Raw genomic sequence first — 24,451 nt, forward strand, 5'->3', positions numbered from 1 at the left:
CTTTTGGCATCAGATATAATATTGAAAGTGTAGTACAACTGGTGCCTCTTTCAACACTGAAAACATTAATTTGCTGTAAATGATAAATTGGGGCTTCACTAAATAATAGTAATAATCCTCATTAATCCTAATTTTATACTTAAATCTTTATCAACATTTATGTCCCCAGTTTTTTTAAAGCTTCAAGTAGGTCTGTTTGGGGAAGAGAGAAAGAAACTCACAAAGTCCTTACTTGGAACATTATCTTTTGATTCATTTGTCAAATTTACCTGAGCTGGTTTGATTAGGAGGTGAAATGTTTACAGCTATTCTGGGTCTCTTTCCCTAATTGATATCAGTAACTCATCTTTGTAAAAATACATATCTCCTGAAAAGGATTCATAGTACATCTAGAATGGGGGGGGTAGTGCTTTTTTGCTGCTGTTGTAGGTCTGAGGAGCCACTCTACTCTTGCTTTTTGGTCTGACAATTGATAGGAAATTAAAATTGAGATCGTTTGTCTCTCATTTTTTCACTGTTGTCTCATCTTTGTTACTTTTAGAAATTGCTATGAAAGAAAAGATTAATTCAGATTTCATAATAGGTTACTAAAACACAGATGTTCAGTTGTTACTGTCTTAAAATACTTTGTGATAAAGTTAACTCTGCCATCATTGATCATTGTTTCCACTGGGACCTGGAAACTTGGAGCTGCTAAACCCTGGCCCTCCCTTCCCACATAACCGTGGAAACTTAACTACTGATAAAACCATTTAATGGTATCCTGAACAACTTCATCAAAAGCCAAACCATTCATAGACCATTTAACACCTTTTAAATTATTCTCAACTGTCCGGGATTTTTTGTTTTTGTTACTGTTTTGTTTGGGAATTTTTCTGGCTTTTGTTTTGTGACTTGATCTAGCAGTTGGACACAATACTGGCCTTCTAAAAATAAAAAAAGACCCTCGGGCTTTTTGCAAAGTTCTTGTTTACCGTTAAAACAAATTTAAATGCAGTGTCTTAATTTATTCTGAAAATACTCTGAGAAGCCAAAATAGCAGAGTGGAAAAAGAATGCCCTTGTTTCTCCCTTTCCCCACGTCCCCAACTTGTGACATAGTTTATATAGAGACATAGGAAAGTATCCCAAATCCCTACGGAGCAGTTACCTGTGTGGCAATTTCAAAGGTGGATGGTGAGACTTTGCAGCTGGGGCAGTCGTAGTTCCGACTGGTGGGAAAATGGTCCTCTGCCAAGGGCTGTCGCTGGGGCCGGAGACCGCGGCGCGGGTGGGCGGAGGAGAGGCGCCGGCCGGGATTGGCCGGCGGAGGAGGGGGCGGGGCCGCGGAGAGAAGCACTCCGCACAGCCATGGCCGCTTCTCGCGACAGGGTAGCTCACTTGCTGAGGCAACTGCAACGTGCAGCGTGAGTGCGGGCGGCGCGGGCTGGCGGGCAGGGGATCGGAGGGTGCGGCCGAGCCCACGCAGCCCCCGGGGAGCAACTCACCCGGGCCGGCACGTTCTTCCTCGTGTTACTTCCGAGAATTTGGGGACTGCGTACCGCAGTGCGCGGCGGCCTGGACGGCGCTGTCTGCCAAGCAGCTAAGCAGCCAAACGGCCAAGCGCGGCGCGATAGGCTGCTTTTCCTCTGCCTGATCTGCGGTTTAGGAAAGTAAGGCCCAGCGAGGAGAGCGCCTGGTCCCAGATCTACGCAGGCAGCGGAGAGCTTGGAACAGTGACCCAGAGAAATGCATGTATCCAATCAACACATATGTATCGGGTGTATGTAATGTGCCCAAAACTATTCTAGGTGCCGGGGATACAAAGACGAAAGACTCTGCAGCAAAGTCTAGCAGGGAATTGCATGAGCGGACAGGAGTGAAACGGGCCTCCGCAGAATGCAGCGGACAGAGGGCGTAGAAGAGAGAGGGATGAGAGAAATCACCAGGAGCTTGACTCCCTGGCATGTACAGGGCAGTCAGGGTATTAAACGTTATGACACGTCTGACTCGCCCTCCAGAAATGCCGGGTACATAGTAGCTGCCTGATAAATACTTGTTGAATGTGCAGGTGCACAAGTCCGCCTGGGAACACAGGGGGAAAAAATGAGCTAACAGGTGGAGATAAATAGGGGGAAAGGAGGGGACTAGAGAGGAATTTCAGGCAAAGGGAAGAGCAACACCAGAGACAAAAGCCGTAGTTCCAGGATCTAAAAGTAGCTAAAGACTGGACCTACCATGATAGGAGGACGTGAGGAAAGAAAAAACAGATGGCGAAAGACCATGAATTAGAAAATAGCCAAATTTACTGGGCACTTACCAAGCACAGGGCACTGTCCTACACACTTTACATGTACTACTACTAATAACTCTAATCCTTACAACAACGCTATGCCAAGCTGTATTATTATCCTTCTATTACAGACAAAGAAATAAAGGCATGGAGAAAAATAATTTGCCCAGTGTCATACACTAAGCAAGTGGCACACCCATAATCTGGACCCAGGTGTTCTGGCTTCACTATCCTTGTTCTCAGTCCTATGCTAAGGAATTTTAATTGTGTCCTGTAGATAACAGAAAGCTGTTGAAGCAATAGTCCTCACTGTGAAACATACTCTTTGAGATGCCCCATGAAAAAAGAATCCCATGGCCAGATAAGTTTGCGAAACTAACCAACTGCTGCATCACCCTGTGGAGAGTCAGGATATACGTCAGCACACGAAGGACACTGAGAGCTCCTGCAGGGAAGAAAAGAAACAAAAAGTTTAGCTGTATTTAAACTCTTTGTTCTAAACCTGTGTCATCACAGAACTCTTTATCAAGCAACCCCATTCATATCCCTTGGAACCAGTGTCACGTAGAACGTGTTTTTGGAATAGCTGCATGCAAAGGAGGGTGGCATGATTAGAATTAAGCTGAAGCTTTCTGGCGGCAGTGGAGAGGAAAGACTGGAGGTAATTTTCAGGCTCCAGCTAAAAGGCACCAAGGAGCGGCAGTTGGTACAAGAGGGTAGATGTAAGAGAGATGGAGATGTAAGAAAAATTGGTTAGAATCAGCAGGATTTTGTGTCTGATTAGTGAGACAGGAGAAGTGGAGTTTTCTGGCTGGGGCATCGGTAAACAGTGGGGCCATTTACCAACGTAGGGACTGTAAACTTTAGGAGGAAGATGATAATCATTTTGAGTTGGACATGCCTCACGTACATCCAGGTGAAGACCCCGAGCAGGTAATTGAATACATTGTTCTGGAGCTCGGGAGCGAGTTGGAAACACACCCATATAGAGAGAGCAGTTGACACCATGGATGTAGAAGCAAAGGCCTTGACAAACTGTATTCCTAGAAGAAAAGGGCTGAGGATGAAGTCCTGCGGAGCAGCACTGTGTGGTGCTTTGTTCTTTGCATTTTTTTTTTTTTAATCCCATGTAGAAAGTGAGAGATTGCAGGTAAAAATCTTGGGAAATTGGGAAATGGTATCATTGGGCCCACGTTTTGCCCGGGGAAAGTCTGCCAGAGCTGAGGTAAAGCTGTGCCCACCTGCTTTGGACAGGGCAGCACTCCATCTTCCTGAGAGACAAGTCCCTCCACCCCAGGGCAGCCCACCACTCAGTCCACACACACAGCAGCTGTGCTGACAGCCAGCTGCTCTGGCCTCATTTCCATTACCTGCTGGCCTCTTTAGGCACTTGGATTTGCACATGCTTTGCACTCTGACTGCTGGAAAAGGAACCAGCATTAAAGGATAGGAGGGGTGACCAAAGAGGTGAGAGGAAGGAAGGGAAGGAGGGAAGGACAGTTTGCAGTGCTCTCATCCCCAGGGTACCGCAGGGAACCAAGCAGCCTAACATCCATGGGACTTAAGTGTGTGTGTGTGGGGGGGGGGGTCGGTGGGGTCAGGCAGGGCAGATAATAAACAATAAACTAGTAAGTAAAACTTAGAGTATATTTGATGCAGCTAGGTACTAAAAAGAAAGAGAAAGCAAAGGGGGATGGGGTGTTGGAGGAGAGGATGCAATTTTAAAGACAGAGAAAACCTCAACTACTTACAGTTTCCTGTGGCTGCTGTAACCCATTACCATGAACTTAGTGGCTTAAAACAACACACATTTATTATCTTACAGTTCTGAAGTTCAGAAGTCCAAAATCAGTTTTCCTGGGCCCAAATCAAGGTGTCGGCAGGGCCACATTCCCTTCAGAGGCTCTAGGGCAGAGTCCATTACCTTGCTTTTAACAACTTCTAGAGCTACAACGCCTGCATTCCTTTGCTGGTGGCCCCTTCCTCCATCTTCATAGCCAGCAACGTAGCATCTCGCTTCAGCGGTCACATTGCCGCCTTCTGTGTCAAATCTCCCTCTGCCTCTTTCTTAGAAGGACACTGTGATTACCTTTAGGGCCCACTCAGATGATCCAGGATAATCTCTCCATCTCAAGATCCTTAACACATCTGCAGAGTCCCTCTTGCCACACAAAGTAATATTGACAGGGTCCAGGGATTAGGACCGGAACAGCTTTTGGGCTCAGCTCAGCACACTCACCGGGGAAGTAACTGTTGCAAACCACGTGGCTCTCTGGGGACGTATCTGGAGTTGGAGCATGCCTGGCATGGTTTCAGAACAAGGTGTCTGGATCAGACTGAGCGAGAAGGAGATGAGGCCAGAGACACGGTGGGCATGTCGGGGTGGCCAAGGATGACCCTAAGGTTTTTGGCCTAAACAACCAAAGTTGAAGTTGTCATTAAGCTGGGATAAGGAAGAGGCTTTGAGGGGAAGACCAGGAGCTGAGTCTTAGGGACAATGTGAGACGCCTAATAGACATTCAAGTGACGATGTCGAGTAGGAAGTTGATTCTGGAGTTCAGGAGAGAAGTCTAAACAGAAAGAGTAAAGTGGGAGTCATCAACATAGAAGGTGATCAAGGCCATGAGACCAGGTGAGGTCACTCAGGGAGTGAGTGTGGTAAGAAAAGAGAAGGATCTACGGGCTGAACGCTGGGACCCTCCAGCATTTAGAGTCAAGAGCATGAAAAGAAACTAGGCCAGGAGCAGGCAGTGCAGTAAGAAGAAAACCAGGGAACTGTGTCCTGGAAACCAAGGGAAGGAAGTATTTCCAGGGAGGAGGGAGTGAACGGGAGGATGCAAATGACAGGTCTGAACTGAGAACTGAGTGGTGTATTAGCACCGAGGGGAGGGCCTTAGCGACCTGGTAAGTTTGTCAGTGGAGACATGGGGCAAAGGCTCATTGGAAGATATTCCAGAGAGAATGGGAGAAGAGAAACTGGAGAGAGCAGGTGTAGTTGGCTGAAGGGAAGGGGGGAGGCGGGGGCAACAATGGGAAAGGGAAGGGGGACAAGAGGAAGTTGTTGGATGATGGTTGATATAATATGCGGAAGTCAACATTTTCCTACTGATGGATCAGATTTGGGGGCAGGGAGATTTTGATGACGCAGGAGAGGAAAGGAAGAACTGTTGGTAGTGATGCTTGACGTTTAGTGCACAGGGGAGAGGTTGGCCTTTGCTAAGAGCGTGGCCAGTTTATTAATAATACCAGGAGGGAAGCCAGAATAATGGTGCCAGAGCCAGATGGTGGGTAGATAAGAGCCTCGCTCTAACCCTGCGGATTTCAGGGGCCCAAGGATGCGTGGGAGAAAAGGAAATGGAGTCAGTGGATGTAGGCGAGGAGGAGAGAACCAGAGGAGAGCAAGCAAGCCGGAGGGGTTAAGAAGTTGAGAGTTTTAAGCATGAAACTCTTAAATATGATGACAAGGATCAAGTAAGGGGGAAGAGGCTAGGACATACAGAACAGATGGAGGTCCCAAGACAGCAAGAGGGGGTGGGATTCAGACCACAACCTAACGAGTAGGAATGATGAATTGAGTGAGGTAGCCTGAAAACTTGAAATATATATAATAAAAAGAGAAGGGGGGATGGGTGCTCCCACAGTCCTTCGTGTTGGATAGCTTCAAGTTTGGATTTTTCTTTCCCTTTGAGTCTCTTTTTTTGTCCTGGAGGGGCGTAAAGCAGAGAAAGACCTCGAAAGTAGTGCCTTGTGAAGGACAACGCCAGGGCCTTGCCTAATGCCGGTGTTCCTGCGGGAGCCGGCAAGTGGCTCAGACCCACCGGGATGCTCTTGGGAAACAATTCCACGTGGCGTTCTCAGCCGTGCCCACCAGATGGCAGCCTCGGCTCATGGTGGCGCTCACACCCGCCCACGCCCGTTTTCACTTAATTCAGTTTCTGAGATCTTGACCGTCAGTGAGTTTAACCCTTTTCCTTCCTTCCCCCTGTCCCCTCTCAGATGTGTTCATTCTAAGTTTGCAGGCCGGGGGCAGGGGGGTGGTATGCACGCACGTACCTACTGGACTCACCGGGACAGGGTCCCCTGGGCAATAGAGAGAAACATAAACCCTTTTGCGAGGCTCAGTCGGATGGCGAACAGCAGGAAGAGAAGCCGGAGAAGAGACCGTCCAAGAAATCGGAGGCGACCAGGACAGGAAGGGATACGGAGGTCAAGGGAGGGAAAGTCTCGAAAGAGGAGGGCGTGGGAAATCCGTAGAGGAGCGGACTGAGAACTGAGCCGGGGTGAGGGATTCGGCGAGAAGGTGACAGATGTGACAGTAGGTGTGACAGTAATTTATGCGGACCCGGAGGGTGGGGCCGGGGAGGGGCCGAGCAGGCGGAGGCGAGAAGGGACGGAGGCGCGAGGTGATGACCAGGGTGGCCTGCAGGCCCACAGAGAGCTTCCGGGGAAAACGGCCCAAAGCCTGCTGGAAGAAAGACGAAACACCCTGAAGACAACGGGAAAATAACACGGAAAGTTCCGGGGGAGAAGGATGGGGAGATGAGGTGCGAGTAGTTAACACTGGGTCAATTTGGCCAAAGCTCCTAACCTAGGAAGAGCTGAGACCCCATCTTTTTTGGGGGGCTTAAACAATAGAAATTTATTTTTCCACAAATCCGGAGGCTAGAAGTCTGAGATCAAGGTGTCAGCGGGGTTGGTTTCTTCTGAGGTCTCTCTCCTTGGCTTGTAGACGGCCGTCTTCTCTCTGTGCCTTCACGTGATCTTCCTCTGTGTACGCCTTGCGTATATGAGATTCCACCTTGCTAGCAGGTTCGCTCTGGAGACTCTCCTTGCTGACCTGATGAAGTAAGTGGCCTTGCTGGCCCAGGAATTCCAGGTGCCGTCTAGGAACTGAGGGCAGTCTCCAGTGGACAGCCAGCAAAGAGCCAAGGCCTCAGTCCTATAGCTCTCCGCGCCGGTTCCTCACGTCCCCCGGAGTCGCCAGAATGGGTTTGCGAGTTGCTGCGTCCATGTAGGTCCCGAGGCGGCAGCGGCCGCCGGGAATCAACCCGATGAAGCCAGGAAGCGGACAGAAGTCTTTTGGGAGAGCGCGCAGCGAGGCCTCGCGTGCCCGGCCGGAGAGGCCCTCAGGCGATGCCGGAGGGAGTCCAGCGCCTGTCCCGGGTCCTCACCTGGCCTGCCGGTGGGGACGGGGACGGGGCACCCTCCCTTACACCTTCCTGTAGCCCCAGAGCGCTCATCCCAGCTCCCCGCATTTAACTATAGCTTGAGAAATAAGTGGAAGAACGATCCTTCAATGCTGGAAAGACTCCGAGTCAACTTTTTGTCCATGGTGATTTCTGGCTTTTTCTGTCATGGGGTGTTTGCTGTAGCTACTACTCTGATAGCCTCTTAAGACCAGAATGCAATGTGTGTTACTTTAAGGCTTCTTATATTCTGGTTTTCTGGTTTCACGCTACTTTTTCTTTTCGTTTCCCTAGATGCCAGTGCCCAAGTCATTCTCATACTTACTCCCAAGGTAATAATACATTTTGTGTTTAGCCACAATTTCAGTTTCCACTGTTGGCAATACATTTGGGGCAAAGTGTAAAGTAAGAGAATCAAGGCATGTGATAGGAAGATTGGTGAAAATTTTCACTTGAAATTGGTAGTATGAAGTTCTAATTATACTATCTCAGCTGAATGTATGCTACTGATTATGTTTTTGGCTCAAATATATATTTAATGCTATTTACAATGTCTTTCTATTTTAAACAGAATTATTTGCCAAAGCTAAAAGTGGTGACACAAATAGGATTTTAGGGTTGTCTGAGCTCATCAAACAGAATTAATCAAGATGAAATCTCTGAAAGGTTCTAATACATCCCCAAAGAAGAGTCTGAAGAACAATGTGGTTCCCAGAAGGAAAAAAATTGCTTGGATCAATTTTTAAAATAACACTCTATTTCTTAATAATTAAAAATGACAAAAGTTTTCAGTTCCTACAAACATCTTCATTCTTACCAACTCCATTGTCCACAGAGCAGTGGGCAGCTCATTGTAGCTTCAACGTGTCCTCAGAATGTCACATGAATTATACTGGCCCAAAAACAGATTTCACCTCTTAGGAGAAAAGGTCAAATCTAAACAGTGGTAAGGGATGGAAGGGAGGGGCCTGCCCACACAGGATCCTAAGCAGAAACTCACAAAGAAGCCTGTTGGGATTAGAACAGATAGAGTAACTGAGGGCTTTTTCCTGCCTAGAGAGTGACTCATCCTTCAGGACCAGCCAAGGGACCTCCCCCCGCAAGCCATTAACAGCCATCCACTAAGCAGAAGCATGCGTGCCTTCCAGGCCCTCATGGACACATGCAGAATTTTGTCTTCAGCTGATTTTCTGCAATTCTTAATTGGTTTCAACAAATAATCAGTAATTTTCCTATTTGGGGCTATAAAATTAGTAATTTAGAGAAAGATAATCTCCGTGTTTTCTAGGATCCAATTTATGTCTTTTCCTAAATTTTAGTAACAGGAGTAATAGATTATTTCTTTAAAGCCTGTTGAGATCAAAGAAATTTGGATTATGATTAAGGATACCCTTGCCAAAGGTAGATTTTTGTCCCGTTGTGGTCTGTCTTGTAAAAAAACAAACAAAAAAAAAGGTAGTAAAAATTGTTCTGTAGACTTTTTTCAATCTTATGACTGGTCAAGACTGATAAAAAATAAGTAGATGAAAACAAAGATAAAACCCACTAAGTAGAGGCCTCTTATTGTTCCAATATAACAGAAAATCATTTTTGCCATAACTAAACCTGATATTTTGTAAAGAAATATCAGTTTATAAAAATTTTTAAATTTCCCAAAGAAAACTAAATAGTTTACATGTATAAGCTTGAGAAATATAAATATCTCACTGTGATAAGTACCCCCAATGGAGAAAATCTTAATTTAAATAAATTATCACAGTTGCTATAAGGAGTGTAAGCAGGACTCCAATTAATGAATTTACTAATAGTTGTTCCCTAATAATAATTGAACTCTAGAGTCTAGAGGATTTTTTTCTAGTGGATTTTTACACATTATGTTTTCAAAAGTATATTTTAATTTCAACGGAGAAAAGATTTTAAGTAACTTTATTTTCACACACTCTGCATCAAGCTAGCGTTACATTCTCTTAAAATGCAGGTTTTAATTTTAATCTAATAGGCAACAATGAAACCTGAAAAATGTATTTTAGGTAAGGCTTCAAGGGAAATGTTTATATTCACGGCTGAAAATCCAATTCACTATCAAATGACAATATTTTTGCTCTGTTTTTGAGGCCTACTCTGATGCTAATTTTTACATTTCTAGCTCCTGGACTTTCACCTTCTGGGAAAACAACAGATTATGCCTTTGAGGTAGATTTAATCATTCTTTCTTTCTTTTATGAATGACTTGAAAGAAATACAGTCAGAGTATTTTGCTAATGCATTATTATCTCATTTGAAGTCTGTTATTAATAGATGTTCCCTAACGTTATTTTATCAGCACCTATTTAGCAAAGTACTTTGTCAGGATAATGGAATATAAATCTTCTGATAACACAAGTAATGTGTAGAATACTGTTTTCTGTACAGCCATTAAAATAGAGCAAATTCCCAGTTCTACGAACTCTCCAACTTGTATGATAAATCTTCTTTAGTTTTGTAATTATAACCACCCCAAAAGAGGTGCAAGTAATCGGTTGAAGCAAGAATAACGGAACAGTTAATTCCGATGAATTTTTATCATACTGTAATTACATAATTATTTGTATAAATCCCTGTCTCCTCCTAGTTCAGGGGTCCTAAATTAAAATGTGACCAGAGGCCTGACAGTTAGTCATTCCAGGAGCAGGCTGGGGGAGGATGGTGCTGAGTTTGCTGAGAGCACAGGCCCATCTCAAGGGTGCAGCCTGCCCTCAGCCCCCTGTGATTGCAGCCACACTGGAATGCAGCCCGGTGCTGCCCGATTATTCAAGAGAGATAGAAATCCAGATGGTCACATTGCTTTTTATTTTTAATTAGATAATAAGAGTCATTATCGAAACCAAGAAAAAAAAAGAGAAGAAGAAATTTAAACATAACATCGATCAAACATCGATCAAACAAAACATGTCTTCAGGCCAAAAGCGACCCATCATGCATTGGTATAAAAGCTCTTCTCTCAGCTGTAAACTTTATGAGGCCATGTTTCTCTTGTTCGTAGTTGTGTTACCAGAGCCTAGCACATGCCTGGAATATAGCAGACACTCAGTAGTGTTGGTTAGATGGGAGGATGGATGGATGGATGGATACACGCATGCAAGGGTGGTTGGATAGATGAATGGTTGGAGGAGTGAATGAAGGCACTAAAAATACACAAAGATAACAACATTTACATTGGAAAATAAGAAGATATTTGTTCATTTAAGTGTGGAGGCAAGAAGAGGCAAGCATTTCAAGTTGAGGGAACAACTGAGAGATTATGATATATTTGGGAAAAAATACATAATTCCAGTGTGACTGGAGCCACCGTTTGCTTAAAGAAGTACGATGAGTGTGAGGCCAGATGCGATGACCTAGAATGCCAGGCTGGGGAATATATACTTTATTCTCTAGACAATGGGAAACCATTTCAGGGTTTTAGAAGTGACATGACCAACTCTCTAAACACCCATCGCCTAAATCTCTTTTTATTTCCAGATGGCTGTTTCAAACATTAGATACGGAGCAGGAGTTACAAAGGAAGTGGGCATGGCAAGTATTTAAGATTTCTACAGTCTTCTACTATAAACATTACACTGATTTGATTTGATTTGATTTAGGCTTTTTTAAAAACATTTATTTATTTATTTGGTTGCGCCGGGTTACAGCATAGGGGCTCCTTAGTTGTGGCATGCAAACTCTTAGTTGCAGCATGCATGTGGGATCTAGTTCCCTGACCAGGGATCAAACCCAGGCCCCCTGCATTGGGAGTGCGGAGCCTTATCCACTGCACCACCAGGGAAGTCCCTGTATATTTTAAAACAAGTACAGATTGACAGCAGTTGAGTCTTTTGTTTTGGACTCAATGTTAAGTTTGCCAGAAGTATCTAGTGTAATCAAACCTAACTTATACATTATTTTTGTTATTGTAGGACCTACAAAACATGGGTGCTAAAAATGTTTGTTTGATGACAGACAAGAACCTCTCCCAACTCCCTCCTGTACAGACAGTGATGGATTCCTTCGTGAAGAATGGCATAAACTTTAAGGTTTATGATAATGTGAGGGTGGAACCAACCGATAGAAGGTATTCTTTGATTGTCCTTAAATTTACTTTAAGCAGAAGTCAGCACATACCAATGTTGATTGAAACTTGCCCCAGGCCTTATTTAATGGCTCGGCAATTTATTTCTGAAAAACCCGACATATGGCCTTTATTTTCCCTTCTCCAAGCTTCATGGAAGCTATTGAATTTGCCAGAAGGGGAGCTTTTGATGCCTACGTGGCCATGGGTGGCGGCTCCACCATAGACACCTGCAAAGCCGCTAACCTGTATGCATCCAGCCCTGACTCTGATTTCCTGGACTACGTCAATGCTCCCATTGGGAAGGGAAAGCCTGTGACTGTGCCTCTTAAGCCTCTGATTGCAGGTAAAGACTGTTTGTCTCTTTTATTTTGCAACTGGCAAAAGGCCTCAGGAAAGACACAAGCCAGTAATTTTGGGGTGTATGTTTTCCAAAGTTTCCTGATTTCTTCATTTCCATATAGTACCTTGTTTGGAGATTGAAACAGAGAGCAATTCATTCATGTTTAAAATTCTGATTTTCATTATTGCACAGACAGAGAAAATTTGGGTCACTAGTAGGAAAGTTTGCAGAGTTAAGCTATGAAGTCACTATGTGGAAGAGAAGGGAAGGTCATCGTCTATAGATTATTAGATCCTCCTGTGGGCAGGTTTGTCTTCTGAGCCCCTCTCGGTTTTGTCCCACTTTGCCAGCCACTGTGGAGTTTAAGGGGAACGTTCCCTTTTATTTTTCTGATGTTGACTCAACCCTTTCTTCCACCTAATGGCTCCTCAGCTGACCTGGGGCTTTGTCTCTGCCCTGGGACATGTGGCCAGCGTGGCCTCGTCACTCTGGGCGACACCTGCTCTGTGGCTGCCAGGGCACAGACACGCACATCCAAATTAGAATCGCTTGTCTGTTCCACACAGACCTTGGGACCTTTCTGTCTTGTCTTCCCTCCCATTTTATGGCTGTCAGCATATCACTGTCTAAAGTCTTACATCTTACATCTACTAGCTGGACAATATCAGGGTTTTTTTTTAAATTTAATTTATTTATTTTTATACTGCAGGTTCTTATTAGTTATCTATTTTATACATATTAATGTATACATGTCAATCCCAACCTCCCAATTCATCCCACCACCCCCACCCCCAGGAAAATATCAGTGTAAAGTCTTGTCCTCTCTCTCCTCCTGCTCTCCTACTCCCACTGTGAACGGGCCCTGTGATGGGGCAGGAGTGAGCTGACAGCGGATGAACTGCTTTGACGTGAATGAGTGATCAGCAGGGGGCAGCATAATTGATGTCTGGCAAATGGAACCCTCTGGTGAAACTGTGTCAGCATCACACAGAGGGGTGATTAGTGAAGTTTAGAAACTTGACAGAACTACAAAACCGCAGAGTCCGGCAAAGGCAGAGTGTTACTGTTCTTGCTGCCAAGAGGGAATAAAGATGTCTTTTAGAGACGGCAAATACGAGTTTTCTTCCCAGAGATGCCGAGAGGCCTGCTTTTGAATTCCCAACTGCAGCTGCTTAAGCTCTGACGCTAGAGGAGCCCGAGGCTCCCAGAACTCCTCCCTGTTAATACAGAAACAGACATCACACATACACGTTAAACACACATGTGTGTAATACAGACATGGACATCATGCATACATATTAGGCATACATACATGTTAGTGTCAATACGGACATCAAACATACATGCTAACACAGATACAGGCATCATGCATACATATGAACTGCACGTACATGTTAGGTTTACATGCATGTTAATGCAGACATAGACACCATACAAGCCAAACATGCATGCGTATTGATGCCGACACTGCCATCACACACATATGTTAAACATGGATGCTGGCATGTTAATGCCAACACAGGCATCAGACCTGTTACTCACATGTTAATGTAGACACAGTCATACACATTAAGCACACATGCATGTTAATACAAATACAGACATCAGGTGAGCAAACAAGGGCAGCAAAGCTTTCTCCTCTAACCTTGCTCCTTATTTCCTAAGACTTAATTATCTCCACTGACCTTTATTTAGATGCTTTATTAAAATTGACATTTTTTTTGTTCAAGTCCCAACTACCTCAGGAACTGGGAGCGAAACTACTGGAGTTGCCATTTTTGACTATGAACGCTTGAAAGTAAAGACTGGTAAGAACTTTTGCCCATAAAAAATTTTTTTTAATTCTCTCTCTTACCTTTCAACCAACTCCACCCCCTTTTCTTTAACCCTAATATTTAAAATTCAAGGAGTTACAGAGTTAAGGAAAGGGTATGTACATAGACACATTTTCTTTCTTTTCCCACATACATATAAAAAATATGAAGCAGTCTAATAAACACGTTTTTGAGAATTACCTACAAAAGCTTATTGAAATGCCATGAATCTTAATTGGCCATTTTTCTGCCCAAGTTAGTGACTATAGATCAGTGATAAGTGGTTATTCCCTTTCTCAGACATCTTTTTTACATTCTAACTCAATTTCATTGAGGTGTAATTTTTATATAATAAAATGTATACATTTTAAGAGTCTAGTTTGATGAGTTTTGACAAATATATACCACAAGTACCCACCACCCCAGTCAAGATACAAAACATTCCTACTTCTCCAGAAAGTTCCCTCATGCTCCTTCCCAGTCAATCCCTCCAGCCCCATTCCCAAGTAACCACCATTCTGCTTTCTACCTTCTTTGTCATCTTTATCCTGTCTTCTTCTCTGACTCTCAGCTAATGTGGGGGAAATGTCCCTCTCCTTGAGTCTGGTTCAATATCCTTCTTCCAGGCCTTCGTAGTGGAATAGATTGGCATTGAACTGCACATATATGGTAACTTCTCTTTTTAAATTACATTATCCTTTGACATTGTTAAAGATAATAATAACAGAAACCAACACTTAAATACTACCTTAAATTTTTTTAAAGACTTTCCCGTCGTATTATCTACTGTGATCCTTACAACAGCTCCGGGAGGGATGGAAGCCCTGTGTTATTAGAGTCTAATCTTACAGAGAACTCAGAAAGGCCCAGACACGTACCAAAGACGTGCAGCAAATCACAGAGCAAGGACCCAAACCAGTGGTTTGCTAGTAAACCAGCTCTCCAGAGTTTAATGAGTAAATAAGCCCTGAGAGCTTATTTACTTCCCTGGAGCTGGGAAGACATGGGTATAGTGGCTCGTGTAAACTGCAAGGGGCTTCGGCCGCTGAAAAACCTGGTTTCTGACCCCAAATCTCTTCCTGCTAATCCTTGCTGCCTCCCTATATGAGAATGAATCTTATCTCATACTTTAATTTTTTTTAAAGGCTAATGAGATCTGGAGACTTATGGTATATATTTTTTTAATTAATTAATTTATTTATTTATATTTGGCTGTGTTGGGTCGTTTCTGTGCGAGGGCTTTCTCTAGTTGCGGCGAGCGGGGGCCACTCTTCATCACGGTGCGCGGGCCTCTCACTGTCGCGGCCTCTCTTGTTGCGGAGCACAGGCTCCAGACGCGCAGGCTCAGTAGTTGTGGCTCACGGGCCCAGCTGCTCCGCGGCATGTGGGATCCTCCCAGACCAGGGCTCGAACCCGTGTCCCCTGCGTTAGCAGGCAGATTCTCAACCACTGCGCCACCAGGGAAGCCCTCATATTTTAATTTTTTTAGGATAATTTGTTACCCTCAAGTTATTCAAAATTTTTAAAAATTGTGTACGTACCTATAGCCTCTGTTGAAAATCCCTGCCTTAGGTATTGCTTCGCGAGCCATCAGACCTACACTGGGCCTGATCGATCCTCTGCACACCCTGTACATGCCTGAGCGGGTGATCGCCAACAGTGGCTTCGATGTGCTTTGGTAGGTACCCATGCCACCTGCAGGGGCTCTGCCGGTACTCGGTTGACGGACAGTATTTTACTGCTGAGAGCCCTTGTTAAGCACTCACTGATTGTGCGCCACAACAGCGCTGGCTTTGGCTGTCATTCTTCCCTTTCCCGAGTGACAAAGCTAAGCTGTAAAGATGAGGTGAGGTCCTAGGTGAGCCACAAACCTGCTGTTTGGGATGGACCGGCCCAGCCACAGCTGCAGCCACGGGGGCACAGGGAGGGGAGCAGCGGCAGCTGGCAGGCAGCATCTCAGACCCACAGCACTGCCTCTGCTGCACTAACCAGGGGATGCCAGGGCTGCAGCCTCAGGCACACAGCAGGGGCGGCAGCGCCCACCGCCGGAGCTGGAAGGGCTCGCTGTCGGCACTTCACACGCATCATCACCTCACCACAGCTCTGTGCCACACAGAAAAGAAAACCGGGCTGGAGGTGTTGAGCAGCTTGCCCAGGGTCACACCACGTGCTCCCCGGGCTTCATCTGCCATGTGCTGACGGCTCCCTCATCAGTGTTTCTGCCACAGGCCTCGCTCCCGAGCTCTGGGCCCTGTGTTCCAGCGGCATCACGGGGACCCACGGGTGCTCCACATTCACCTGGTCCAAAAGACCCTATTCCACCCACTTGCACATGCACGTTTCTTCTCATTTTAACATCTCTGAAATCAAGGCATAGCTGTATATCTGTGGCATGGCAGTATGGTTTGCTTCCTCAGTGGTACTTTTTTTTTTTTTAATGGTGCATCTTATAAAGCATGGCATCTTGAAGTTGATGAAATCTTACAATTCTCTCAATCCCCCCACCCCTCACAGCTTCCCCTCCTGGGTCCCTGACCTTAGCGAGCAGCAGGACCCAGTATGGACTTCTCCCTCGCCACGTGCCCACACCGAGCCACAGAGCCCCTCTCTTGTCCAACTCCATCTCTCCCATCTGCTCCCGCCTCAGCTCAGGCCTGCCCCAGCTCTTGCCGGGACAGTATCCAATCTCCTTATCAGTCTCCCTGCTTCCATCCCACAGTCCTTCTGTCTGTCCTCCATACTGGCCTCAACAAGCTTCCAGAATGCAATATGACCACCGTGCATACACATAGGCATTTATACACACACACAAACACACACACACACACACACACACACACACACACACCCCTCTACCTTACAAGTCTGTCATTGCCTTTCCACACCTACTGTCTGAAAGCCAAAGTCCCTGGAATGTCCCCAGTGCTGAGCACTTTATCTGCTTGGAGAACTCTTCTTTCACTTTGCACTGGAGCATTCTGTCATTGATGGAGCCTTTCTGACCCTCCCCTCCCCTCCCCTCTCCTTAAGAACCACTCTGTCCTTTGCTCTTACCCACTGGGGGCCTGTGCATTGCTTCGGAGACACCGCTCTTCACACCCCAGTCTCCCTCACTGCACCGCGGGCTTGGCAAGGACAGGACCATCTCATGCGCTTCTCCATCCCTACTCCTTGGCACAGGGACCGTCACATCATTGGTACTCAATTAACAACTGTCGAGTGAAGTTCACAGAAGCAGGAGGCAGCAGAGTTAGGATTCACATCCATGTCTACCCAAGTCCATGGTCTGCTTTTCTTATTGCATTACACTGCCCGCCAAGAGACTGGAGAAAACTGTGTCCAACTCCATTCTGGTCAATGTTGTCAGTACTCTGAAGAGTTGTCCTCTAATAACTTGGAAATAAGATTACGCTCCCTAGCTGTGAACTGCATAATAAACATATAACAGACTAAAGCAGTCATGTTTAAATGAATGACTCACAGACCCAAAGACTTTGCTGTCAGTAAAAGCGGGGAGTGGGCTCAGAAGAAAGGGGAGTGATGGCAGTGACCCCTCCAAGGACTGACCACGGGAGAGCGCACGTGGCCCGAGGAGTCTGCCCCTGAGGCCCAGCAGCCTGTTCTGAAGATGGACACACCCTTGTATTCAACCTTAGAGGCAGTTCCCCTCGTGAGGGCTCCATGGGCTTTCTGACCAGAATTGGGCATCCATAGACTTGCCAATAGGGAGAATGGATACCTAGAAGACTCAGGTGTCTGTCCCCCTCAGCAGTTATATTTCTTGTTATAAATCAATAATCAGACTTCCAGGTTTTACACATAGTTTCTGTGAGCTCAGCTCAGTGAATCTGCCCCTTAAAGACAGATCTGATCTTGTGCCCAGAATCAAGATGCACAGCAGGGCAGAGGTTTAACTCTGCACCTTGGTGGACTCATCAGCACCCCGTCCACCCCACGTGGACACCTCCTTCTTGCCTTGCCCAGATTTTCTGTCTAGAACCACAAACCCATAGCTTTTGTCCACCAACTAATTCTTTTTGAAGTTCTAACACTTTTTCAAAAGATGTTATCTGCTTCACACATGTAGAAGTAAATTCTTCATTCTAAGACTGAAAACTATAACTCATGCACAAAGTAGTTCATGTTATACTGTGTTCCCAACAAATCGTTGATCTAGCTGATTGTGTTTATTCTCATCTTCTGCAGTCGATTAGCTAGAATTCATGGCAGGCCAGTAGGTAAAGGAAGCTCTGATGCTTTATTCTTAAAACAGCCAACCTGAGTTTAGAGCATGTAAGAAGAAAGAATTAGATTTTTTTGTTCAGGCCAAGAATTAATAATAATGGTGAATGATAAGTTTTACAAAGTGCTGGTACTTTACATATGTGAACTTAATTTTCACAGCAGCACCATGAAGAAAGACATACAATGATTTATCCTCATCTTAGGATCACAGGGAGGATGGTGACTCCCCTCAGGCCCACAGTGGGAAAGTCTGGTGCCAGAATGTACATCAGGGGGGCCGACCCACTGCCCTGCACTCTCACAGGAGGCTAGTGTAACTATGACCCTTCTTGGATGGGTAATATGGTGTCTGATCAACGCAAGGTGTAAAATGGTAAATATACTTTAGAAGGAAGTCATTTTTCAGATTCAGTGCTTTTCTTGATGACTTAAATGTTTAAAAATTCAACATCATAAAGATATACTGGCACTAGAAAGGAACCATATGTAATCTTATACATACTGGTCAAAACCACTGTAGTGCTGTTAATGTCAGCTTCCCTGTGTTAATTGCTATAATAAGCAATGACTGTCGTGGACAAGAGGCTGATTAGTGAGATGAGTTGTGCTTATCAGCACTACAGAGCATATCCACAGGGGAGTGAGTCCCGAGCATTCTGAGACGGTTTGGGATCTGAATGGAGGAAAGGAGGAAAAGGATGCTTTCAACTGTGTGTTTTAAATATTCCTTGTTAGTCACGCCCTGGAGTCCTACACTGCCCTCCCGTACCACATGCGGAGCCCCTGCCCTGCAAATCCCATCACTCGGCCAGCCTACCAGGGCAGCAACCCCATCAGTGACATTTGGGCAGTCCACGCGCTGAGGATCGTTGCTAAGTACCTGAAGAGGTATGTCGCCCGGAGGGGACGGAAACAGAACAGAAAAGCCACTTTCCACCTTCCCGTGAAATGTGGCGCACCAGATCCTGAAATGTCCTGAGCAAGCCCGCTCACCAAAAAAATCAGTCACTGTACGTACAGAAGCACCAGAGACCAGCAACCTCTGGAGGGAGCCCCATGAGGACAGATGAAAACTGGATCCTTTGATCTGAAAAGGCAAAGATCATGAGGGGACAACATAGGAGCCCCTAATTTATGAAGGATGCAGGTAGAAGGTTTATTCATCAAAGCCTCAAAACCAAACCAGGGGGAGGGGAGATGTCCTTTGAGGTCTGGCTACCAAGGGCAGAAATGAGAACCACAGATGAGACAGATGTTGGCCCTGCCCCACCAGGCCCCATCCAGAGGCACACGGGGTGGACCCATGAGCAAACGCACATGAACTCAATTTAAGAAATAAATGTGTAGAGATGTCTGTCCTGGGAGATATGAAAGCCTTCCTGAAAAGATTCCTAAAAGGTTTGGAAAGATTTATGCATGAAATAGCCATAACAGACTCTTGAGAGAGAGCACAGATATACTTAGAGATGAAAACTGATCCCTGAGACATTAAGACCTGTGCAAAGTCGAACTCCCCTTTGTATTTATACACAGCGGAGGGCAAGAACGGGCAGGTTAGGACTAGATGTGAGCGCGGTGCCTCCTCGGCCTAGGACAGCATTTTGTAGTAGAGGTAGGGGAGGGACACAGAACTGTCTCCAGCTCGGAGCCCAGCAGGGAGGATTTGTCTGGGTAGAAGCAGATGCAGATGATGGCCAGCCAGGTGTCTGACGGGGACACAAGGCTTGGCATGGCCGCTGTGGGAGGGGAGGGGGCGAAATGGACAGAAGAGAGGCTGAAGCTCCCTCACCTGCTGTCTCACCTTGTTATCTGGGAATAAGGAACGAGCACTGGGTTTTGGAAAGAGACACACGTGCCTAACTATTCCAGATGAAAGGAGGAAAAGGGCTGTGGCACTTTTATTTCATAGCAAGAACCCTTACTCCAGGCAGGATCACAAAAAACCATGCAGGAAGGGGTGCCCTTGGCTGTCTTAGGGTTCCTCCCTGGGGCAGGGTTTCCAAGCCCTGGAGCAGGAAGGCTGAGCTGCATCTGAAAGGGGCCTTTGAGAATTTGCTTTTCCAAAGTGGCACTGAGGAGGGATGGAGCAAGTGAAGGCTTGTCCTGCAACAACATCCCACGTCCACAGTAATAAGTATTAAAATAACATGTGCAATTTCCACAGATACCAAAAGAGGTCTCCAGTGGGTCCGATTTGGGGTGGTATCACAGAGAGAAAGATGTCTGGGCGGCTCACTTGGCCAGTAAGTAGCCCCAGGCGACAGGGACTCACTTCAGCAAACCAGCCTGGGCCCTGGGCCTTCCGAGTATGTGTTTACTCTGAGTCCACTCACAGCCGCAATCAAGGTCATTGACAAGTGAAGAAGAAGAATGAGTCTCAGGGCGCTTTTCTTGAGCAGCTTTCATAGTCCAAGGGTCAGTGCTTTCTTCCCCTGGCACTTTTATCCCATGAGCAGCCTGACAGCATATTTATTATGCCTTTGCTCAAACTGTTGATGAGAAAATATGTTTCCCTTTGGTTTTCGTCTAGAAGACAAGGTGTCATTTGAATAACTTGCCTAATTTTTCTTCCTATCGGGTAGCATTTCTTTTTTTTTTCCAGATCTTTCCCTAAGGTGGCTCTTTATTCACTAGGAAATGCCAATGTAGATGTGTTATTGTTAGGTATTGATGTCATCCACAGGGCTGTCAGAAATCCTGACGATCTTGAAGCAAGGTCTAATATGCACTTGGCAAGTGCTTTTGCTGGCATTGGCTTTGGAAATGCTGGTGTTCATCTGTGGTGAGCAAATTTGAGATTTTATTTCTTCACCTAAAGCTATTGCCCTTAAATTTTTTAAATGTTTATAATTTAGGACATGTGGTCAGATTTTAAATATGCTATAGAAAGAAGATATTTAACTTTGTGTCCCATAATATTTTCTTAATTCAAATGCAGTTTATCGGGTCATAGATTTTTTTTCTTTTTGGTAACAGCTTTTTTGAGCTATTAATTATTCACATACTATGTAATTCACCCATTTAAAACTTTCAGTGTTTTTTAGTCTATTCACAAAGTTGTGCTACCATTACCACAATAAATTTAGAACATTTTATCACCTTGAAAAGAAATCCTGTGCCCCTTAGCTGTCGCCCACCAATCCTCCTATACCCCCAGGTCTTAAACAACTACTAATCTGCTTTCTGTCTCTATGGATTTGCAAATTCCAGACATTTCATATAAATGGAATCATATAATATGTGGTCTTTTGTGCCTGGCTTCTTTCACTTAGCATCATGTTTCCATGGTTCATCCCATGCACATATTAGTACTTCTTTCCTTTTTACTGCCAAGCAATTTTCCATTGCACCGATATACCACATTTTATTTATTCATTCATCACATGATGGACATTTGTGTTGTGTCCACTTTTTTGGCTACTATGAATATTGCTGCTTGAATAGTCATGTACAAGTTTACCTGGTGGACATATGTTTTTATTTCTCTTGAGTATATACCTAGGAGTGGAATTGCTGGGTCATATGGTAACTCTGTTTAAATTCTGAGGCACTGCCAGGCTGTTTTCCACAGTGGCTGCACCATTTTACATTCCCACCAACAGTGGATGAGGGTTCTGATTTCTCCACATCTTCATCATGTGTCATGGGTTTTTAAAACGTCAAACCCAGGATTTTTTTTCTCCTAATCTCTCTCAAAAAGAAGGGGATTAGAATATTTGTCAATAGCCAGAATTAGTCTTTTGATCAGAACCTTATTGGTATGTTGCCTTAAACTTGAAAACCAGTGAACACGGAGAATTAAGAATTGGCCTTTGCTAGGGGAGCGCAATGAAATGTTCACCCTCAAACTCTGCTGCTGAGAGGAGCATAGATGGGTACCACCTTTCTAAGAAGCAACTGAACAAAATCTGCCCAGAGCTTGGAAAATGTTTATACCCTTTGCCCCACTGATGTTACTTGTAGAAATGTAGCCTAAAGAAATAATCATGGTATGGTCAAAGAATATCCTTATAAGGATATTCACCTAAAAGTTATTTATAACTGAAACTTTTAGGAACAACCTAAATTCCCAACAGTTTGGGAATGGTTAACTGAAGTTTAGTACTCAAAGAATAAAATAGCTATTAAAATAATATTTTAGAAGAATAGAAAATGATATGGGGAAATGTTTATAAAGAATATTAAGTAACAAAAGCAATGTCAAAAACAGTGCACAATACGATCATAAACATATGCGTAAGAAGACTAGAAGGAAACATTCTATAATGGCTATCTTGAGGAAATAGGATTATGGATCATTTTTCTTTTTTACAAAGAATATATATAACTGTTAAAATAAAAGAAATCAAACTAAAATATTGGCTATTGTTAAAAAGGTACTTTGAAAGTTACATGAACCCTTTCACATCACGGAAGCATGCTAAGCGATATTTTTCTGAATACTATGAAGCCCAAAAACAGTAAAGCACGTCCCTAAGTATCCAACAACTCAGAGAACCGATAGCTTCTGATCTGCCTCATGAGAGATGACAGGCATGGGGCACCTTTTTTTGGATAATCATACAATTCACCAAAATACTTCATCTGTCTATGAAATGTAAATCTTTTAGCAAATAAAAACAAAGTCATCCAATAACCCACATTAATAGACTTACAGACCATTTTACTATTGTAAAACATTTCATTTTCAATATATTAACTGTAAATATATTAACTTGTCACAATGTGTATCTTCTGGGTCATCTAGTAAATTATCATATTGTCCTATTTGTTCACTAACAATTCGAGAGGATAAAGACTTTTCCCATTAAAACCAACCAAAAAATCCCCACAAATAAAAACGAAAATGCCTTTTCTGGATAGCCTTTCAGGCTGAAACAATCACGTATGATTCAACTCCCATTAGTACGTAGCATTTAAAAGAAGGTATCAATCATTGGCAAGACAGATCACTGGCGGAACAAGCTTGCATGTCTAGTGCAGTACATCTTGGCTCATAAAATTCCCACCCACATCTTCAGTTTGTGAAGGAACACACTGCCAAGGCAGTGCAGAGCAAGATAGAAAACGCATACCCTGAAGATTATTAAAGAAACTTCAAAGTGAATTCTTGATTTCTTCAACATCATAAGTTTAACCAATGTGCTTGGCCAGCAACTTAAGCATCAATACTTTTTAAATGCATACAATTCTGTGAGCATTTGAATTTTAACATTTCAGAAGTTTTGTGAATGAAAGCCCAAATATCAACTGCATAATAATGTATCCCCATAGGAATCAAAGAAAACAGAATGTCTAACTTTGTGGGTTAATAATATTGTCAAGAGACTGTGAAGGGCTCTCCCATAGAGTATTGTTAACTTGAATTTCTGATATCTGTATGTCAACATATGGACTTTCTTTCTTTTCTAGCCATGGAATGTCTTACCCAATTTCAGGCTTAGTGAAGACATATAAAGCAAAGGATTATAATGTGGATCACCCACTGGTGGTAAGATCATAATCACTTCTTTAATTTCGTCTTAGGCTCCTCTCAATTGCCATAAACGTATTTGTCAATTCTTGATTGCCTGGAGTACAAGGTAAAGTAATTTAATATCTAGAATACGCATGTTGAAGACTGGCTCTGCCACGTCGGTCACCATGTTTCCTTTCTCCCCAGCCCCATGGCCTTTCTGTGGTACTCACCTCCCCAGCAGTGTTCACTTTCACGGCACAGATGTCTCCCGAGCACCACCTGGAGATGGCAGAAATATTGGGTATGAACCGTTAATCATAAATCTGTGACCCACATATGTGGAGCATTTCCTAGGATGCTTCTGAAGATAAACCGTAAAGAATAATACCAAAAAATATTGCTTGGGATCATTTAATAATAAAATGTCAGTGACCCGCTCAAATTCCTATCTAGCATTAAAATTCTGTAATTTTGTGTTTCTAAGAGTCTATCAGCAATGAAATGGAACCAAGTACTGCTTACATTAAGTTTACAGTAATAATATTTCCACTGTTTTCGTCCCCCAGGAAAGTGAAACTGTTTATATACTATTCATGTTATATATGGTTTTTGTTTTGTTTAATAGGAACTAAAAATGAATCTAAATCAGGAAGTAACAGTAAGTTCCCAGTTATAGAGAACCTAAACAACTAGAAACTTTATAAAAAGTTCCCCAAAGAAGAATTTGTTTGCTTTTTTTTTAGGATAAATAATGTCTATAATAATATACTCACAGTGCCTTTTAAATCTTACAAGAAATACAGTTACATTTAGGGTCGCTTTAGTGTTAAGTAAAATATTGGTATTTTTCTAATACAAGAATTCTTTTAAGGAAACTTAAGTATTCAATTAACTTTTAAAACATCTCTTCCCCTACTTGTTTTATAAAGGGAAAAGCTAAAAAGAAAACTGCATTATGCTCCTCTAGCTCGAGTCGTTGGAGAGAGTAGTTCCAAGAAGGTAGGAATGACACAGATATCCTTCCGAATGTGTTGCTTCACCTCCACCTCC

At 44.0% G+C, this 24,451-nt stretch overlaps 2 protein-coding genes and 1 long non-coding RNA gene across 8 annotated transcripts in view; 1 reads left to right on the forward strand and 2 right to left on the reverse strand.

The window, feature by feature from the left end:
• The window catches only part of LOC117203307 (uncharacterized), a 101,020-nt gene extending 99,629 nt beyond the window's left edge, over positions 1-1,391 (reverse strand). The window contains exon 1 of the long non-coding RNA XR_007472627.1: positions 1,150-1,391. This is a non-coding gene — a long non-coding RNA (uncharacterized LOC117203307). The remainder of the gene's footprint in view (positions 1-1,149) is intronic.
• The window catches only part of LOC125961652 (ATP-dependent RNA helicase DDX3X-like), a 491,072-nt gene that overhangs the window by 390,857 nt on the left and 75,764 nt on the right, over positions 1-24,451 (reverse strand). The gene's annotated exons all lie outside the window — the stretch shown is intronic.
• The window catches only part of ADHFE1 (alcohol dehydrogenase iron containing 1), a 33,456-nt gene continuing 10,298 nt past the window's right edge, over positions 1,294-24,451 (forward strand). For 2 of the 6 annotated variants that reach the window (XM_033437583.2, XM_049700446.1), the window contains exons 1-12: positions 3,131-3,204; positions 7,752-7,789; positions 9,604-9,650; positions 10,956-11,009; positions 11,390-11,544; positions 11,691-11,887; positions 13,615-13,692; positions 15,271-15,376; positions 18,679-18,831; positions 20,627-20,725; positions 23,356-23,434; positions 23,606-23,702. In XM_033437583.2, the coding sequence (XP_033293474.1) occupies positions 3,146-3,204; positions 7,752-7,789; positions 9,604-9,650; positions 10,956-11,009; positions 11,390-11,544; positions 11,691-11,887; positions 13,615-13,692; positions 15,271-15,376; positions 18,679-18,831; positions 20,627-20,725; positions 23,356-23,434; positions 23,606-23,702 (1,162 nt within the window). In that variant the 5' untranslated portion in view covers positions 3,131-3,145. Of the gene's footprint in view, positions 1,406-3,130; positions 3,205-7,751; positions 7,790-9,603; positions 9,651-10,310; positions 10,421-10,955; positions 11,010-11,389; positions 11,545-11,690; positions 11,888-13,614; positions 13,693-15,270; positions 15,377-18,678; positions 18,832-20,626; positions 20,726-23,355; positions 23,435-23,605; positions 23,703-24,451 lie in introns of those variants that run through there. The other 4 variants (XM_004274961.3, XM_033437584.2, XM_033437585.2 and 1 more) reach the window with 4 other exon arrangements.

This window comes from Orcinus orca, chromosome 17, assembly GCF_937001465.1.
Source record: "Orcinus orca chromosome 17, mOrcOrc1.1, whole genome shotgun sequence".
NCBI lineage: Eukaryota > Metazoa > Chordata > Mammalia > Artiodactyla > Delphinidae > Orcinus > Orcinus orca.